This window comes from Amia ocellicauda, chromosome 14 (assembly GCF_036373705.1).
Source record: "Amia ocellicauda isolate fAmiCal2 chromosome 14, fAmiCal2.hap1, whole genome shotgun sequence".
Lineage (NCBI taxonomy): Eukaryota > Metazoa > Chordata > Actinopteri > Amiiformes > Amiidae > Amia > Amia ocellicauda.
The window spans coordinates 15,576,740-15,597,602 of NC_089863.1; the positions used below are offsets into that span (position 1 = coordinate 15,576,740).

The 20,863-nt window shown below is 42.2% G+C and overlaps 1 protein-coding gene and 1 long non-coding RNA gene across 2 annotated transcripts; one reads left to right on the forward strand and one right to left on the reverse strand.

Annotated features, from left to right (window-relative positions):
• The first annotated feature begins 2,049 nt into the window (after positions 1 to 2,049).
• Positions 2,050 to 12,254, forward strand: LOC136768845 (serine protease 33). The gene is made up of 5 exons (XM_066723228.1): positions 2,050 to 2,273; positions 5,811 to 6,021; positions 6,805 to 7,076; positions 11,106 to 11,251; positions 11,818 to 12,254. The coding sequence occupies exons 1-5, from the start codon at positions 2,222 to 2,224 to the stop codon at positions 11,977 to 11,979; spliced, it is 843 nt and encodes a 280-aa protein (XP_066579325.1). The 5' UTR covers positions 2,050 to 2,221; the 3' UTR covers positions 11,980 to 12,254.
• Positions 12,255 to 15,435: 3,181 nt separating this feature from the next.
• LOC136768030 (uncharacterized) lies at positions 15,436 to 20,736 on the reverse strand. Its single transcript, XR_010821937.1, has 2 exons — positions 20,464 to 20,736; positions 15,436 to 16,392 (listed from the first exon to the last, which is right to left on the reverse strand). It is a non-coding gene; the product is annotated as an uncharacterized LOC136768030 (long non-coding RNA).
• Positions 20,737 to 20,863: the final 127 nt, after the last annotated feature.

Here is a 20,863-nt window from a genome sequence, read left to right on the forward strand (position 1 = left end):
CCTGGGTCCTGGCCGGGGTCACCCGATTCGGGGATGGCTGTGGTAAAGAAGACTCTCCAGGGGTCTACACCCAGGTGTCCAGCTATCGAAACTGGATCAAGAAGCACAGTGGTGTCTGAGGCTCCTACTGAGGACAGTGCCCCCTACCTGGCTGGCTGGCTCACTGCACGCTCTGCTGTTCCCAGATCTGATATCTGTTCAGACCAGCAGTTTATATCACCTGCACTCTTTCTTCTGTCCCCTCCTCTCTCCCCATGTCACCCTGTCCAATTGTTTTGTGTTCTTCTCTTTTCATCTCCATCTCTTGTTCATTGTGTCTCCAGATCCAACTCTGTGTTCATTCCTGAGGGTCTCCCTGCTCTCTCCTCTCCCACTGTGATATCAGCTGCTGCTCTTGGCTCTGCTCTGCTGTGAGAGATCAGAAATAACCAAATACGATGTAACTGATTTCCACTTATCTGACAAATATTCTAGCAATAACTGAGTGGTGTAATTCCATACTTTCCAAAGTTTGTTAAGCTTTGTTTAAAGAATTGCACATAATTCCCAATGTAGCTGTTAGTTTAGTTTCACTGTTGTTAATTTCTAAAATATATTTTCAACATACACTGCTCAAAAAAATAAGGGAACACTTAAATCACACATCGGATCTCGATTAACGAAATATATTAAACATCAAAATCTTTACTGTACATTGTGTAATTCGTTGAGAACAAAGTGACGTAACAGCAGTCAATGGAAACCAAAATCACCGACCGATTGAGGGATGGATTCAAACTCACACCGAAAATCAAAGTAAACAATTGAAATCACAGGCTGTTCCAACTTGCGTGAATTTCATCACGGTAATGTGACTCAGTAGTGTGTGTGGCCCCCAAAGGGCCTGTATGCACTCCCGACAATGTCTGGGCATGCTCCTGATGAGACGGTGGATGGTGTCCTGGGGGATCTCCTCCCAGACCTGGATCATGGCATCAGTGAGCTCCTGGACAGTCTGTGGCGCTACTTGGCGGCATCGGATACACCGATACATAACGTCCCAAAGGTTCTCAGTTGGATTCAGGTCTGGGGAACGAGAGGGCCAGTCAATGGCATCAATGTCTTCGTCATCGTGTATATTTTAAATATTTTAAAAAGTGCCCAGTGTTGGAATATAAATAATATAATATCTTACAATTCTATGGTATCTTAAGTATATATTTGTTCTGTATAGGGAACCCCAGATTCTCTAGTCATCCTGAAAATTCACAAATCTATTTCTAAACATTAGGAAACACTTTCATTTCATTACTGTCCAATAAAGCAAGTCCCCTGCTCTCAGAAGGCAATGGTACATTAATATGTAATTTGTAAGTGTGGTTGAGAGAACCTGAGCTGAAACCACACACACACGCACACACACACACGCACACACGCGCACACACACACAGGCACACACACACACACACACACAAAAAACTACAGGGCAACTGAACCTAAATGAACTTAAGCAAACTGTCTTTGGCGAGTGGGAGGAAACCACAGAAATCCCCCCCAAAAAATGGAGCTGTGAGGCTACCGGAGGTGAAGGCCAGGAAGGATCCCTGGGATACGGGACCCCCACTCAGGAAAAGGGAGGGAGTGTTGCTGCAGGGGCCTGGCGCTCTGTCAGAGCAGCTGTGCATCAACTTTGTTATCTACATCACAAAGTGATGAGTAGCTGACAACTTCTGGAGCGGCTCAGCACTATTCTTCACATAAGCGATGTGTATCTGTTTATACGATGTCTAAGCTTGTCCAATAACATTGCTGGTGAGTGGAGAACTGAACAAGATCAAGATCAAGATCAACCACCAACCCCATTAGCACATACACACACACACACATGCACGCACGCACACACACACACACACATCCACTTTAAGATCAGTATGTCCTAACCTGGAATAAAATCCTGATCAGGATGGGGGGGAGGCTGCATGTGGCATTTATGCAGTAAGAGTTTTACTGTGGTTTTACCATTATATTGCAGGGGTCTCCTATAGTGTCAATGTGCCTACACTGTGTGTGAGTGTGTCAGGTAAAGAGCAGTTGGGTTGAAGACTGTGGACGTGTCAGTGGGCGTCTCCTTGTCACAGTGTGTGACAGTCAGGTCTTTATAAAGCGTGTTGACTCCAGTGGGGTCCAGTAGAGTGGAGGAGAGTCAGTGCTCTGTGTCCAGTGAGAATCCAGGAGGATCAAGATGCTTCTCCTGCAGCTGCTGTTTTGGGTCCTGCTCCTGAACACCTATGACGGTAAGAAGATCCATCATTTCATAAGAGGTTTTGCTCACAACACTGTTACCAGGATTTTTCTTTTCTTTCTTGGGCTAAAACTGCACTGTGTTTGGGCTAACATTGATAAATTATCTATTATTTCTCTCTCTCTCTCTTGCTCTCTCAAATTCAAAATACATACATGTACTTATGGTCAACAAAATAATAAACAGGTCAATGTATAGAAATAAAAGCAGATTAATGTATTTAAATAACTATTGGAGTATTGGAGTAATTATGTGAATACCTACAGCCTGCCAATTGATTAATTGATAAATAACTCACATTTGTTCCCAGTATTTAGAAAACTGGTTATTGCGGGTGACACATGAGTTTAAGATTATTGAGTCTCTCCAGTACCAGGGTTGGACACCACTGATCTATAGGGTATCCTAAGTTATTTTAAATGTGAGTGTACTTTAACTTTAAAACATCTTTGTTTAGTTCAAACAAAGTGTAAGTGTAGACATCTAACACTGGTGGATTGGGACCCATTAGTTGGGACCCATTCATGTCATGCCAGTCATCTCTTCTGGCACGATTAAATGTGTCTCTGTTTCTGATTAGATCATAATGATGATGTGATTATGATGTTGTAGGAGTGACGGAAGTGTTGTAGGAGTGATGGCTTACAGAAAATGATGGGGATGAATACAAGTTGGAAGGATACACACAGTTTAGGAGAGACAGGCAAAATCGAAGAGGTGGTGGGGTAGCATTATATGTGAAAAATGACATTGAGGCAGAAGAACTCAAATTAGATCCCAGTAACCGAACAGAATCTTTGTGGGTGAAACTTTTGAACAAGAGATCTGGAGGATTAGTGGTAGGAGTGTGTTACAGACCACCCAACTCAGATATTCAGCTAGATGATGCATTGTACAGTGTAATCAGGACTGCATGTAGCAAGGATGTGGCTGTTATAATGGTGGATTTCAATTTCCCAAACATAGACTGGGAAAGCCCAGTTGGGACTACAGAAGGAGAAATAGAAATGGTTGAGATGGTAAATGACTGCTTTCTAACTCAATTTGTCAGGGAACCAACCAGGGAGAGTGCATGCATTGACGTGATCTTTTCAAATGACCAAGACAGAGTCAGAGGGACACTAGTTAGAGAACCAATGGCAAATTGTGATCACAATATGATTAGCTTTGAGGCACTCTTTCAAAAAACAAGGTCCAAGTCTAAAACAATGGTCTACAATTTTAGAAAAGCAAACATTGAAGGTATGATGCGGCACTAAGAAGAGGTAGACTGGAGCACACTGGATACAGAGTCAGTTGAAAATGGATGGTTATATTATAAGAATATACTACTTGAGGCTCAGGAGCAATTTGTACCAAAACTTAGCAAATTGAGGACCAAAAAACAGTGGCCAAAATGGTTTAATAGAGGTATGCAAAAAAATATCAAGAGGAAGAAAATGTTGTTTCACAGAAGTTTTTACAAAAGAAAAAACAGATGACATGCCACAGGTTAACAATCAGTCCAGTCAAATCCGAAGAGAGATCAGGATAAATGAGGAGGAGGTACTAAAGGGACTAGCAGAATTAAAAACAAACAAATCACCTGGGCCAGATGGGATATTTCCAACAGTACTTAAAGAAATTAGGGAAATTATTTATAGGCCGCTAACTCAAATATTCCAAATGACACTTAGAACAGGGGATGTGCCAACTGACTGGAAGACAGCAAATGTCAAACCAATCCACAAGAAAGGGGACAAAACTGAGCCAGGAAATTACAGACCAATCAGTCTCACCTGCATCACCTGTAAAATGTTGGAAAAAATGATTAGACAGAAAATAGAGGAGCATCTTAATGAAAACCATATTCTTGGAGATAGTCAACATGGGTTTAGACGAGGCAGATCATGTCTTACTAATTTATTAGAATTTTTGAACATGCAACTGCAGCTGTAGATCACGTGAAAGCATATGATATGATATACTTAGATTTCCAAAAAGCTTTTGATAAGGTTCCACAGCAAAGACTGATCCTCAAATTGGAAAACGGAAAACAGTAGACACTTCTTCACAAAGAGAGTTGTCACAATCTGAAACAAACTCCCCAGCAATGTGGTAGATGCTGAAAATTTGGGAACATTTAAAAATAGACTGGATAGGATCCTTGGATCACTCAGTTATTAATGGACACCAAACAAGCATGATGGATCCAATGGCCTCCTCTCATTTGTAAACTTTCTTATGTTCTTATGTTCTTATTATAATTGTTAGATATCACAAAAATATTTCAGTCCAAAGTTTAATGGATTTTAATGTTAATGGTATGAACAATTTTGAACCTAGTTTTTGAACAAATATGCTGGACAAATATATTTTTGCTCAGTCCAATACTGTGGCCATGTGAGGGGCTCCTCCACCAGCTTGCGCCCGCACTACAGCCTGCGCCTGCGGCTATAGGAGGTCTCGCTCTCTCAGCTTGCTGGGATCGAGCTCCGCTACACTTTATCCCCCATGTGTGTGGTCTCGGTACCGGACCCCGGTCACATGGTGTCCCCAGAAACCCCAGCACACATGGTGTGGTTAAGCCTATGGGCCTATGTGGTGCTTGTATCCCACACTCTGAATACACAGTGTTCTGTCTGGCAGCAGCAAGGTTGCGTGCGGTTTGGTTTTGCAGTGCCCCCGTGTCCCACTAGTGCAGACACAAGAGTTACAGGGGAGACCGACGGAGCGGCGCTCACAGGCCCCCTCCTCCTCTTCCTCATCGTTGCCGGCACACTCCCCCCTGCAGCGTTGGCAGACAGACAGCAAGATTCAGCCATCCTTGCTCTGAACAGCAGGATGAACCAGATCTGTGATCTCCTGGCAGCACAGGCAGTGCAAGCAACTCACCAGGTCCAGATAGACAGGTGACTTGGGAGTAGGACTGCCTATCTCTCAGCCCACACACAGGCTCAGAGCTTGAGGTGAATCTCATGGAGGAGGAGCTGGTCTCGGCCACCCCTCCCCCTCCATTGAGTGATGATACTCCTCTGCTCCTGCTGTACAGACCCAGGACTCCTGGGTGCTCCAAATTATATCGGTTGGCTACTCCCTACAGTTTCAGACACACCCACCCCCTTTGTGAAGTGTGGTGTGGATACGAGTGAGGGACCCATTGCAGTGAGATCGCCGCTCTCCTTGTGCTCTGTACTTTATTGTGATTTTATCATTACTTTTAAATTTTCAGTGATTTCTTCTGTGATCGTGCCTTTTCCTTGTTTTATTCTGATATATATAATCATTTTTTTTCCATCTCTTTACCTCAATAACATGTATAAAATAAAAGGTGCATTTCCTGATTAAGAGAAAATGTTTGACTGAGTGTATGCTGTGTGTGGATACTCCCTGTGCACTGCAATCAATTCATAAACCTGCACGAAAAGCTTGCCATTCCGAGTTAACACTTTCTTTCTATCTCTCTCTGGTCCCATTATGTGTGTCGTTATTACTAACGGACTCTCTGTTGTGTCTCCCTCTCTCTCTCTCTCTCGCTCGCTCTGTCCAGTGTCCAGCCATCCACATCTTCGTCCTCATCCTCGTACACATCTTCGTCCTCATCCCAGGAGCTCCATAGTGGGGGGTGAGGATGCTAAGGAGGGACAGTGGCCCTGGCAGGTGTATCTGAAGATTACCCTGATGAATGGATTGCATATCAGTTGTGGTGGCTCCCTGATCAGTGACCGCTGGGTTCTCACTGCAGCACACTGTGTGGACTTGTGAGTATCCTCTGTCTGTATCACACTGTACCTGAGCCGGGCTCACCCATTGAATTACACCCTTATTGACCCTGACCAATCAGACACTTTGACCCACTCTGGACACACCCCTCCAAGACACGCCCCTTTACATCATGGAAAATTACAGCACTTCTGGTCACTTACCCCACACTAAACCAATAGATAGTTTAAAATAAGGTAGACATGTATGCTCCTTCTTCATCTGCCAAAATTGGTCCCTTTTTGGTATTTGTAAAATGCATGGAATGTATTTAAAATATATTTGTTTGTTATCTGTATATTTATTGTGTGGATTGAAAATATATGGTGAGGTTCTGTTCAACAATACATTTTCCATATTGAAAATAAAAATTTGCAAATGTGTTGACCTCATGGAGGTGTGGTCAAAACAATGTAAAATAAGGCTTTAAAAGGATATTTCTAAAACTTAATAAGAATGTTCACAAATAGCAAAATACAGAGAATTAATGGTAAAATGCATACATGCAATATATACCGTATATATGCATGCTTGCAAAATAACAGTACTGTGCTTGACATGGATTACAATTCCTTAAATGGACCCTGTATGACATTCACACAATGTTACTGTGCAGCGAAGAACAACAACAACACAGTGCACTTGGGGGTGGTACATCTCTACATCAGTTTACTGCAGTCATATTTGTGGATACCTGAAAATGGTTTAAAAGTGACAAAAACATGGCACTATATGGGCACTCTAAACAACAAGAATAACTGTATCAATCGTCTGTTTTTCAGCCATTATAAATGGTGGGAATCTGAGGTGGTCCTTGGGGCGCATTCCCTGGATGAACCCAGTGAGCATGAAGTGAGACGCACCATGAATAAGGTCATCAAGCATGAGGAATATGTGGGCGGCAAAACAGGCTTCGACATCGCGCTGATAGAGCTCAATGCCACAGTGTCCAGCAACAATTACATTAAACCCGTGACCCTGCCTGGGCCTGAAGACAAATACACCAAGGCCTGGGAGTGCTGGGCTACAGGCTGGGGGAATATCATGGAGGGTGGTAGGTGGAAGCTGAACTCATTAACCTCTCTCCCTTTCAACCTTATGTGTTGGGCTAGATCACATCAATACATGCTGGAGAATCACAAATGACCAGTGTTGGGCAGTAACGTCGAAACAAGTAGCGCTGTTACTAGTTTAACTACATTTCTCAGTAGCGTGGTGGTAGTGTCGCTGTTTTCTGAATCAAATAGCTTTTCAGTAGCGAAGCTCTTTTATTGATCAAGGAGTGCGGTAGCGTCCACACAAGCTACATTTTCCCAAGCATTTCTGAAGCTCAAGCTCAAGGCTCAAATACAAGTGCTAAGGATCAGTAAGTGACGGACCTGTATGTGGGGGACATCACGCACCTGTCCTCGGCCTGAGGCCTGCAAGTGTGTACTGCTGCACATTGTGGGAGGAGTAACTGTCAATCACATTGTATGTGCCCAGTAATTTTTGATGCGAGAGAGACTTGTCAGTCATTTTGTATGCGGCCAATCTATGGGCTCAAATTAGCGCCATAAGTATCACATTCAAAAAAAAATATTGTAAACAAAAAAAAACGAGAAAAAATTGATGTTGATATCAAAAATTCAAAAATCGAATGCAAAATTTATAGAATTGTAAAAAAAAATGAAAATGTATCAAAAGCACACAAAAAAAAACTTGAAAGCAAAAAATGTTAAATCAAGAGCAAAACTCGCCTGCAGTCCCTGTCTTTGCTTGCGATTCTGCAATTTTTGCTTTCGATGCCAGTTTCTTTGCTTTCGATTGATTTTTTTTCGTTTACGAGTTTTGCGCTGTTTTGTCGTGAGGGCGGGATTTACAGGGAGGCGGGGATCCTGTGTCTCCATTGGTCCAGCAGGTTTGAGTGACGGGTCATCCTGACCCAATCAGTGCGCAGGTGGGCTGGTCTGGATGGTATCGACTGTCTCGGTTTCAACAGCAGCGCCGATTCAGCGACTCATTAAAGCCCCTGTTTGCGCAGACCTGCAGTCAAGAGCTGCGCAATCACTGATCACCGCCATTGAGCCCAACATACAGCACTGACACACAACACAGGATCCACCTGCTATGTGCACAGTAACATGTTTAATATCATGTTCATATTAATGTCACCTGCAGACTTTAATTCAGCTGCTCAGATAACAGCGCCAGACTGATGCAGATCACGTCATTAGCAAGAGGCAAATGGAGGGGCATCGTATTCATTAAGAGCATGTGATGCCCAGTTTATGTTTAGGTAAGAAACACACACACATACACACTATATACATATGCACAGTCACCTACAAAACTACTGGCGCCATTGATAAAGATGCGAATAAAGGCTGTATGAAATAAACACATGTAAGATGTAGAAAGTGATTGTCCACAACTTTTATTAAAAGCATGCTTTGATTATAATTCAATTCCATGTAGCTGCTCCTCTCAGTCTGGGTCAGTCAGTGACGTCAGATGTGTTACAGAGTGACTGTCGGACCAGCCCACCTGCGCACTGATTGGGTCAGGAAGAACCGTCACTCAAACCTGCTGGACCAATGGAGACCCAGGATCCGCGCCTCCCTGTAAATCCCGCCCTCACGACAAAACAGCGGCAAAACTCGTAACGAAAAAAAATCAATCGAAAGCAAAGAAACTGGCGGCGAAAGCGAAGATCGCAGCATCGCAAGCAAAGACAGGTTTTGCTCTTGATTTAACATTTTTTGCTTTCAAGTTTTTTTTTTGCTTTGTTTACAATTCTATACATTTTGCTTTCGATTTTTTAATTTTTGATATCGACATCAATTTTTTCTCGTTTTTTTTGTTTACAATTTTTTTTTTTTAATGCGATACTTATGGCGCTATTTTGAGCCCATATCAATCGCCTTTCTCATTTATAAAATAAGGCGGGAGAAAAAAAGGAAGAGGAGGCAGGAAACAAAAACGTCCTGGTGTGATTTTTTCTGAGAATTGGCGCTGATGTTAGTAAATGGATAGCGAGTAGTTTTGAGGTCATTCATCAGGAGAGCCAACTGCATATAAAGCAGCATGTTATTTTTACAATCAGACAGGCTTGATAACTTGTATATTAATTTTATAATAATTTGCTACATTCACTTTTTTTAAAGCAATGGAAGTTAGCTTAACGCATGTTATTTTTGGAATTGGATGGGATTTATAACTTGTATGAGCACGGTGCATTGCTCAGTTCATAGAAACAATAACGAATGTAAATATAGAAAAGTGTTTGCAAACTATAAACCCAGATTTCCAGTGCTATCACAGAAATAAAAGGACTGATTTCACATTCATGAAAAACATCATGCTTTTATTAGCTGAACATTAAACCGTTACAGTTCAGACAATACAGTGTGTGTGTTTGTGTGTCAAGGTAACACTATCACAGGTCTGAGCAACATGCAGCTGATGCAGAGCTCGTCCGTCACAACACTCAAGAAGGATATCTTCTATTTTCTCAAATTGAGTAGACTTATCACTGTTGCAACAATTAATTTGACCAGAAGTGTATATTATATCTTGTATTAACCAAAAGGTTTTATTTTATTTGTAATAGAAAATTAGCCTATAACATACTATGTAATGAGGTACATTTGCACTATGCCTGCGACTGCAGGAGAATAAAGACACAGAGATTGAGTTTACTTGATGGAAAGATGGCAGAGGGTGAGGACTTGTTTTTTTGTTGTTACTGTTTGGAGCAGGTCTTTATTCTTTTGCTACTGTGGTTTGAGCTGAGTTATTGAGTTTTGAGTTAACTTACAGTTTGTCCTTGCAAATGTGCCCAAGTCCAAATTGAGCATACCCATGCAAACACAGGTGCGTACACACACACAAACACACACACATACAAAGATGAACATACACACACTCTGACACCTGGTTTTGTTATTATGTGGAGCACATGTTTTTGTTTGTTTGTTGCTTTTGGAACAGTGAGAGCAGAGAGCACAGTTTATTGTTTAATAAACAATTGAACTGAACAATTTGCCTGCCTGTCTGTTTGACTGACAGTTTGACTGATCACTGAGATAGCACTGAATTGAAATTAATTTGGTTCAATATAAGAAAATAAAAAAATAGCTTAGATGTAGTAAGCTACTTTTGTCATGTTGCTGTAGCTAAGCTTGCTACATTTCCCCCGTGGGTAGCTTCAGTGTAGTGAAGCTTAATTTAATGTAGAGTAACTGGTAGCTTAGTTCACTACATTTTCCAAGTAGCTTGCCCAACACTGCAAATGACACACTTGTGTTGAAAGTAGAGAGTGACTTCCTGAATAATTAATTAATTAATTAATTCAACTGTGATTGGGTACGAGTTTCTCATGTACCATTTAGCAGACAATTTGTTGGTGTCTATGGAGAGGATCAGCAATGTCTTTATATGAATCCCACTCAGCTTCTAACTGACATATTCTCCGTTTCCATCTCCCTCCCCTTCTCCTTGCAGCAGCTTTGGCTGTAGGTTAAAGGAAAGGTCCCACTTGTTCTAAAATCACAGTTTTATGTGTCTAAGCGTGACATGACACTCTTTCAGATCAAGTCCATCATATAATCAACTTTTAAAAATGTAAAAGTTGAAACTTACCAAGTAATGGCAGATGGGGTATTGCAGATGTGTCGTGTCACGACATCCTTCTGAGCAGAAAAACTATGAATCACCAGATTATTTTTTGCATCCGACAATAGAGAAGATTAATCCACAGAAGAGTTTTGTGACACAGTAACCTAAGTATTAGAACAACATTTATATTACTTTGGGCAGAATGTACTGGAATAAGAAAGTTACTATTTACCTTGCAAACACACACACACACACACACACACACTGTAACATTCATTATTGTGTGAGCCAAATCTCACAAACCACCATAGGTTATTTCATCTTCTGAGTGATTCATTTTCCTGTTATTTTGAAATTGATTGGCAATAAAGTATGATTACAAAGTCCAACTTTTCTCTCTCTCTGTGTGTCTGTCTCTGTGTCTGTCTCTCTGTCTGTCTGTCTGTCTGTCTGTCTGTCTCTCTCTCTCTCTCTGTCTTCCCAGTGCCTCAGCCAGAACCTCAAACCCTACAAGAAATTGAGCTCCCCATTGTTGACAATGAGCACTGCATGGAGCTGTACTATGGGAATGCTTTTATCTTCCCAGAGATGCTGTGCGCTGGGGGTGAAGAGGGCATGGGTCCCTGCCATGTAGGTCACAGACAGTACTGAGCTTTGCTATTGCTAACACTTGAAAGATTACACCCATTGTGTGGACAGTGGAGAGTCACATTTGAGATTCAGTCATATGTCAAATCTTAAGTGATCAATTGGTTGAGTCTGAGTTACAACAGAGGTGACACACAGACAAGTCCTCACCGATTTTGTTCCGATGGCTGCACTTTTTTTTTTTAAATAAGAGACTCAATTGCTTGTGAGCTCCGTTTGCTGTCATGTGGGCCGCTCTTAACGACAGCAATAGCACGCACTTTGAGTGATTTACGTCATGGCTGAACCACAGCACACCCAGCTGCACAAAAAACACTCGCACAGGGAAACCCAGGAAAAGTGATCACTGTGAATTAGCATTCTTCCATTTTTAACCCAGCTTTTCAGACCAACAGGGAGCCGATCAAAGACTGTCAGAATGGTGGAGTGGAGCAACTAGTTTCCAAAAAGTGCACATCTGAGAACCAGCAAATTTGATTGACAGAAGAAAAAACTGACATAACTGGTTCTCTCTCTCTCTCTCTCTCTCTCTCTCTATCTGGTTGCAGGGTGACTCTGGGGGTCCTCTGGTCTGTAGGAAGACTGGGCAGTCCTGGGTCCTGGCTGGGCTCACCAGTTTCGGGGCTGGCTGTGCACTAAAAGACTATCCAGGGGTCTTCACCCGGGTGTCTAGCTATCGAGACTGGATAAAGGAGCACAGTGGTGTCTGAGGCTCCTACTGGGGACAGCGCCCCCTACCTGGCTGGCTGGCTCACTGCACGCTCTGCTGCTCCCAGATCTGATATCTGTTCAGACCAGCAGTTTATATCACCTGCACTCTTTCTTCTGTCCCATCCTCTCGACCCATGTCTCCCTGTCCTGTTGTGTATTCTTATCTCTCCTTTTCTCTTTCACTGTGTCTCCAGATCCGTCTCTGCTATTAGAGATCAGTTGTAATGAGACTCTGCTGAACAGCTCAATAAAACTGCAAAGCATTCAAACACTTGGTATGTAGTTGCACTTCTTTAATTGATCTACTGATCACCTTCATGGGTTGATTAGATGTAGAAAGAGCTCATTTAATAGGACCCTTACAAGCGGCTTTAGCAGAGAGAAGTAGTTAACAAAAGACCCGTCCAAAAAGCTTTCAAAAACTAAAAAACAAAATTATATTAACTGTGTAGTGTTAAATATCCCTTATTTCCACTTATATAAGCAATAGGTATTCTGAATGGGATGCCAGGCCATCACAGGGAGCGCACACACACACACACACACACACACTCACACTCACATGCACACACGCACACACACACACACGCACACACACACACACACACACTCACATGACTACAGGGAAGCTGAACCTAAACAATCTCACTAGCCGGGAATTAAGGAGCAAGACAACAAAAAAAAGCACATGGAGCTGTGAGCCATGCAGGAGTCACACTCAACAAAGCAGGTGTTGGGGGAGACATGGTACAGGACTGCAGGGGCTTGACACTCCATCAGTGAGAGCAGCTGAGTATGAACTTTGACATCCCCATCATTAAGTGCTGAGTATGTACTTTGGTATCTTCATCAATAAGTGCTGAGTATGTACCATTTTTGGAGCAGCTCAGCGCTATTCTCTAGATAAGCAATGTGTATCTGTTTCACTGGGTTGTCCGATAACTGATTGGTGGTGTAGGAGGAACTGAGCAAGATCAAGATCAACCACCACAGCACCTCACCAATCCTTCCATCAATACAACACACACACCACACACACAATTCTACTTCAAGATCAATATGTCCTGTTGACAGTTATTGATACACCTAACCCCGCAATCCTCAACCCTAGTGCTGGAGAATCCTTCCAAAGTGCTTCAGGTTCCCCAAGTGCCTTCAAGATCATAAGGCTAATATATCCAATAACTTTTGGGAAACTTGAGAACATTGAATTATATTACTATTATAAAAAATATATTTAAGGTGTATAATTGAAAGCATATGAAGAACAAGATTTACATTGCAGAATCTATTGTTTCTTCCACAATTACTGATATAATTATTTGATATGAAAAGTAATAATAATAATAATAATAATAATAATAATAAGCATTTCCACTGAATATACACAGTGGCATACACATGATCAACACATTTCTATGTAAAAATAGTTGCAGGAAATGCAAAAGCTTCAGAAAAGTCAAAGCTTCAAACATGGGGCTGAGTTCATCACTCCAATCCAATCCAATCACATCCACGTCTATTTTTATGTACTATAGGGTGCTTCATAAAGAAGTTGCCACAGAGCGGATCAAACAGTAAAGAACAGAGAAAAAAGGAAAACCCATAGGGCACCATGTTTTGTCTTTTACAGGTTTAAAATCAATACTGCCATGTTCTCATTTCAGTTTGGACTAAACTTGTTAAACAATAATATCAACTAGTAATAGTTATGATCATTATGATCATAGTTGTTTAATTAGTTTGTAGGTGGCACAGTCATCTCAAGCTGGAGTGTTGGGACAGTGTTTATTTTAAACAACTCTTTTGTTTTATACAAAAGACAAAACTAACTACTTCCCACAGATTGTATTGGAAAAAGAATGTTACTATGTACCTTGTGAACACAGACACAAACAGTAACATACAGATGGGTGACAAATGAAAGAAAAAACCTGAATAAATGAGTGGAGGAACATAACGAATGCTGATGCCTCCAAGGAGGTGTATTGCATGATGCATTTAAGCAATTAACATCCTATCCTGCTCTGTGGCATGTATACTAATGCTGAGCAGGCCCAGTTTACCTCGATTTTGGATCAAGATCGCAAGAGGACAGAATCTAAGTGACTTTGAAAGAGGGGTCATTATTGGGGCACGAATGGCAGGAGCTTCAGTCACAAAGACGCTCAACTGGCTAGTGTTTCAATAGGAACAGTGACTAAAGTTACATCTGCATTTAGATCTATGGGAAAGTAAATAGGGTTGAAATTGTGGTCAAAAGCGCACATTCGATGAACGTGATGCTCGTGCATTACTGCGATGTAAGGTAATACAGAAGAGCAACTCTTTCCCAGGTGACTGAGAATGTCAATGCAGGACGTGATCAGACTGTCAGCAAGAACAGTCCATCGAGAACTACACAGAGAGGATATTATAGTAGGGCTGCAGTGCATAAACCCCCCATTACAAAGACAGATGCACATCTGAGAGATCAGTGATACAACAACCATAGGCACTGGTCTACAGAGATGTGGAAAAAAGTGATATGGTCAGATGAGTCATCCTTCAGCATATTCTTGACAAGTGGACAAGTGCATGTGTGGTGACACCAAGTGAGCAGTACAGGCCTGACTGCTTGACCCCTATAGTGAGGGGGTCCGGAGGCTCTGTTATGTTGTGGGGGGCATTTTCCTGGTATGGTTTGGGTCCACTTGTCCCCTTAGAGGGAAGGGTTACTGCAAATCATTACAAAGTTATTCTGAGTGATCACCTTTATCCTATGGTGACACATTTCTATCCTGATGGGAGTGGTCTCTTCTAGGATGACAATGCCCCATCCACAGGGCACGAGGGTCACTGAATGGTGTGATGAGTATGAAAATGTTGTGACTCATATGCTATGACCTTTGCAGTCACCAGATCTGAACCCAATTGAACACCTATGGGAGATTGTGGACCGACATGTTAGACAGCGCTCTCCACCACCATCATCAAAACACCAGATGAGGGAATATCTTTTGGAAGAATGGTGTTCATCTCTCCAGTAGAATCCAGAGACTCATAGAATCTGTGCCAAGAGCATTGAAGCTGTTCTGACGGCTCGTGGTGCCCAAAACCTTACGAAGACACTTTATGTTGGTTGTTCCTTTAATTTGTCACCTGTCTGTATATATTACAAGTAGGCTAGTCGCTGTGTTGGTTTTTACCTTTCCAGGTATTTTTCCTCCACAGTGTGAGAGCAAGCAGCGGTAGTAAATCCAAGCCTGTCGCAAAATATCTATATCAGGAGGGGTCTCCTCCTCCTGCTTGTGGCAAAATGTATTGTGGTTTGAATTGTACACAAGTGGAAACATGTCACAGTTTTGGAAACAAGCATCACATTCATATATAATGTATTTGTTATGCATAGGGAGCCTCAAACTGAATCTATTTCTTTCATGAGCCAGGTGGGTAGGCCTGGGAATGAAAGAGAAACAAGAGAAGTTCTGTAGTGAAATTAGGCTTATTTGCCTTGTTTTATTTAAATAAATGTATAGTTCCTGTTCTTTCTGGGCCTCTTGGGGTGTGATGTGCTTGCCTTCTTTCCAGAAGAGAGTGCAGGGGCTGCTTATATAAGACTCCCTCCTCATTAGAAGTGCTGTCAGCTGCCCCTTGTTGCCCTCTAGCTGCTCTCCATGGTGCTGCAGCAGCTCGACGCAGGGGAGCCTTTGCGAGGAGAAACTGGGAGCTGTCCATTGCAGATCCTGGGGATAGTGCCTGCTGTAGCCCACTTCCTATACTAGTGTCTTCCTAGTGGATGGCCTCATGGGCTGGAGTGGAGTGGAGTGTTGATGGCACATAACTGCAGGGGCCTGGCACTGTCAGAGCAGCTGTGTGAAAACTGTGTTATCTCCATCACAAAGTAGTAGCTGACAACTTCTGGAGCAGCTCAGCACTAAGCAATGCATATCGGTTTCTCAGGCTTGTCCAATAACAGTGGTGGTGAGTAGAGAACTGAACAAGATCAAGAACAACCACTGCAACCACCAACCCCCACCCCAACAACGCACACACACACATCCACTTTAAGATCAGTACGTCCTAAGCTTAAATAAACTCCTGATCAGGATGGGGGGGAGGCTGCATGTGGCATTTATGCAGTAAGAGTTTTACTGTGGTTTTACCACTATATTGCAGGGGTCTCCTATAGTGTCAATGTGCCTACACTGTGTGTGAGTGTGTCAGGTAAAGAGCAGTTGGGTTGAAGACTGTGGACGTGTCAGTGGGCGTCTCCTTTTCACAGTGTGTGACAGTGAGGTCTATATAAAGCGTGTTGTCTACAGTGGCGTCCAGTAGAGTGGAGGAGATTCAGTCTTCTGTGTCCAGTGAGAATCCAGGAGGGTCAAGATGCTTTTCCTGCAGCTGCTGTTTTGGGTCCTGCTCCTGAACACCTATGACAGTAAGAAGATCCATCATTTCATAAGAGGTTTTGCTCACAACACTGTTACCAGGATTTTTATTTTCATTCTTGGGCTAAAATTGCACTGTTTGGGCTAACATGGATAAATGATCTCCTCTTTCTCCTTCTGTCTCTAATACAAATCACAGCATATATTTTCCATACATGGCCTACACCATTTTAATATGAATGGTACATAAGTCGATCCCTCCCATATGGAAAACTCATGCTTGCATGTCACTTTTCTAAGACATTTGAAGCTATGATGCATTTCCTGGTTAAAAGAAAATGTATTATAACCTATACTGGTTATGTAATGTATGCAAACACTCACATAGGCTACTATTCTTTTAACAAGAATGTTTTATTGAACTCAGTCCGACTGTACCATTATAGCTGATGTTGACAGCAAGTTTCCCAGTTTTACCGTTTTAACTTGCAGTACGGCAGCTAAGTCAAAAGCTGCTGCTCTAGAACAAACTCAACAGGAATTTATTATTATGATTATGATTATTAAGTACTATAATATTATTAATAATAATATATAATAAAGAGTAAATAAAGTAGTCAGTCTTAATAGGGTTAATGCGATGTGACCGGATGCAGTTCATAGGATAGGTGTTGTCACTGTGCTGTGTTGGGTCAGAGCTGTTTGGTTTGTGCTGTGTTAGTCAGTGCAGTTATGGATCTTCATTGGAAATGGCTTTTGCTATAATTGTCTGCGCTGTATATGGATGCACGGTGATGTCGTCACAGCCTTTGTTTTCGCTGTAAATTTGGTAACCATTTGTCTGTGTGTGACTGAGCTTATGCTGTGTGTGGATACTCCCTGTGCACTGCAATCGATTCATAAACCTGCACAAAAAACTTGCCATTCCGAGTTAACACTCTCTCTCTCTCTCTGGTAGCATTATACAGTGAGGGGAAAAAGTATTTGATCCCCTGCTGATTTTGTACGTTTGGCCACTGACAAAGAAATGATCAGTCTATAATTTTAATGGTAGGTGTATTTTAAAAGTGAGAGACAGAATAACAACAAAAAAATCAAGAAAAACGCATTTAAAAAAAGTTATAAATTGATTTGCATGTTAATGAGTGAAATAAGTATTTGACCCCTTCGACTTAGTACTTGGTGGCAAAACCCTTGTTGGCAATCACAGAGGTCAGACGTTTCTTGTAGTTGGCCACCAGGTTTGCACACATCTCAGGAGGCATTTTGTCCCACTCCTCTTTGCAGATCCTCTCCAAGTCATTAAGGTTTCGAGGCTGACGTTTGGCAACTCGAACCTTCAGCTCCCTCCACAGATTTTCTATGGGATTAAGGTCTGGAGACTGGCTAGGCCACTCCAGGACCTTAATGTGCTTCTTCTTGAGCCACTCCTTTGTTGCCTTGGCTGTGTGTTTTGGGTCATTGTCATGCTGGAATACCCATCCACGACCCATTTTCAATGCCCTGGCTGAGGGAAGGAGGTTCTCACCCAAGATTTGACGGTACATGGCCCCGTCCATCGTCCCTTTGATGCGGTGCAGTTGTCCTGTCCCCTTAGCAGAAAAACACCCCCAAAGCATAATGTTTCCACCTCCATGTTTGACGGTGGGGATGGTGTTCTTGGGGTCATTCCTCCTCCTCCAAACACGACGAGTTGAGTAGACGCCAAAGAGCTTGATTTTGGTCTCATCTGACCACAACACTTTCACCCAGTTCTCCTCTGAATCATTCAGATTCAGTGACAGACGTGAAAGAGTCTGGAGACGCCGTAGTGAATGTTATGCTGCCTGCAACATCATCCAGCATGACCGGTTTGGCGGTGGTCAGTGATGGTCTAGGGAGGCATATCCTTGGAGGGTCACACAGACCTCCACGTGCTAGCCAACGGTACCCTGACTGCCGTTAGGTACCGGGATGAAATCCCCGGTGGGCCCTGGGTTCCTCCTGGTGCAGGACAATGTGGCCAGAGTGTGTAGGCAGTTCCTGGATGACGAAGGCATTGATGCCATTGACTGGCCCTCTCGTTCCCCAGACCTGAATCCAATTGAGAACCTTTGGGACGTTATGTATCAGTGCATCCGACGCAGCCAAGTAGTGCCACAGACTGTCCAGGAGCTCACTGATGCCCTGATCCAGGTCTGGGAGGAGATCCCCCACGACACATCCGCTGTCTCATCAGAAGCATGCCCAGACGTTGTCGGGAGTGCATACAGGCACATGGGGGCCACACACACTACTGAGTCACATTATGAGTTGCTGTGATGAAATTCATGCAAGTTGGAACAGCCTGTGATTTCAATTGTTTACTTTGATTTTTGGTGTGAGTTTGAATCCAGCCCTCAATCGATTGGTGATTTTGGTTTCCATTGACCGTTGTTACGTCATTTTGTTCTCAACGAATTACACAATGTACAGTAAAGATTTTGATCTTTAATATATTTCGTTCATCGAGATCTGATGTGTGATTTAAGTGTTCCCTAAATCCCTACATCCTAGATTTGTGAGCTATTAATTGTAGACAAGATGTGAAGTCATAGTTAATAGCTCAGGGGAAGGGGACATAGGGGCAATCAATATAAACAACACGAGTACTAGCAATCAGTGGAGATTCTAGAGTCTGTGGGAGCCCTAGGCAGAAGAATCGGGGCCGTGGGGGGGCTGGTGGGTGCTGACAGTTTTCTCCAGTGAGAGCAGGGGGGGGCATCGGCATTGCTGTGGATTCAATTTTGTTGCCCCTCGGCGGGTCCCTTCAGTCTTGGGGCCCCAGGCAGCTGCCTGGCTTGCCTGGTCATAAGCTGCACCTCTGCTAGCAATGTAAAAGCAAGTTGTACAACAAAAACTAGATAAAGTGCAATTTAACAGGAGAGCTGAGCCCTGCAAGGGAATAACAGCTAAGTTACAGGTACAGTCTGAATAGGTGTGTCTTGAGTAATCGCTGGAAGGTATTATATATTCCAAGTAGTGGGACTTTAAAATGTAATGAATTTGTGAGCAATTAACATATTTTTACACATTATATATAAAGCAATAATCCAGCTCAATCAAATGAAGTAATCTTATTTTTGAAAATGTTGGTGATGTGACTGGTATTGTGGTGGAGCAGCACTGTGATAGCTAGCCTACTGCCAGTTGTCATCCAAATGATAATGATTAGCTAGTTGTTAACTACTACAGTAGTTTGCCAGTTGTCAGCTAATGATTTTTGATAGTATTGTATATTTTTTTAATAGATTTAGTTTTTAAAGTGCACTGTGTAATATAGTATTGATGGTGTGGGTATTTTTTTTTGTACTGTTATTTCAGTGTGCACAGTGCACTATTTACATGTGTATGTATTACTAAATCTATTTCAGTGTATGTTAAAGTGCAATACATGTTCTGTGCAATATTTAAGTTTGTGTCTCTTAGTGTTACCTTAACATTTTCTCTCCGCCATTAAGATGGGCATCACTAAAATGTTTTGCGGCGAGGTGGGTGCCCCCACAATCAAATCTCGTCTATGGCCCCCAAAGGGCTAGGGCCGGCCGTGAATGTAAGGATCATACCATTCTGTTATATGTTATATTAAATATTTTGTATTGCGCTTATATTTTGTAAGTCGCCCTGGATAAGGCATCTGCTAAGCAACAAATAATAAAATGCATGAGTTGATCTGTGCCTCAGTTCAGTTTCAGTTTCTACACAAAGACTCATAAAACTAGTCACTTTTAATACATTTATTTTATATCTATCTATATATATATATATATATATATATAGAATATCCCATACTGTCCAGATACACATGTAGAATGCATGTTCACATTATTATATTATTATTATTTCACATTAAAGGAAACATAATTTACAGGAGAAAATAAACAAAAATAATAATAACAAAAAGTACAGGTTCACCAACAGTCTCTACTCTAAATGAGTCCCATTTATGTTGTCATTGTGTAAAAGCGCTTAACCTCGTTGGGTTTTAACAAAGCAATTTATAATCAAATGCAATAAATGCGGAGAGAAAAAACATATGCAAGTCCAAGCATTTAAGTAAATGTCAACAGAATCTTTGAAGAATATTGAGCTTACTAGTCACACTGCTTAATAAGTGAGGAAAATGAACCAGGAAGAGAGGTCTCTTTGCCGGGATGTTCATGGTTTACTCACAGTCCTCTTCTCTCCCGGGTCAGAGCTCTTCTACAGCGCAGCAGCCATGACAGGCGGCCCTCTTTTGTTTAACTGTTCAAAACAAGACAGCAGTTGTTCAGATAACCCGCATATATGTAAAGGATTTCAATCTACACTATTCTTCTTACTCCGGACAGGAAATCAAAAGCGCAGCTCCTCGTCCTATCCGTCGTTCCCGCGAAATCCCCTGTCCTTTAGCTCGAGTTCCTTATATGGCTCTGAGGGTGGGCGGGGCCATCATAACGAAAGAGTTGTGATTGGTGCTCCACTTGTCATTTGCACACATGGTCTTTTTATTTAC

Excerpts from the sequence above, each read along its gene's own strand:
- LOC136768845 (XM_066723228.1), top strand. The coding sequence starts at position 2,222 with ATGCTTCTCCTGCAGCTGCTGTTTTGGGTCCTGCTCCTGAACACCTAT. Across the intron at positions 7,077-11,105 it reads GGGGAATATCATGGAGGGTG|TGCCTCAGCCAGAACCTCAA; the intron begins GTAGGTGGAAGC and ends CTGTCTTCCCAG. Across the intron at positions 11,252-11,817 it reads AGGGCATGGGTCCCTGCCAT|GGTGACTCTGGGGGTCCTCT; the intron begins GTAGGTCACAGA and ends ATCTGGTTGCAG.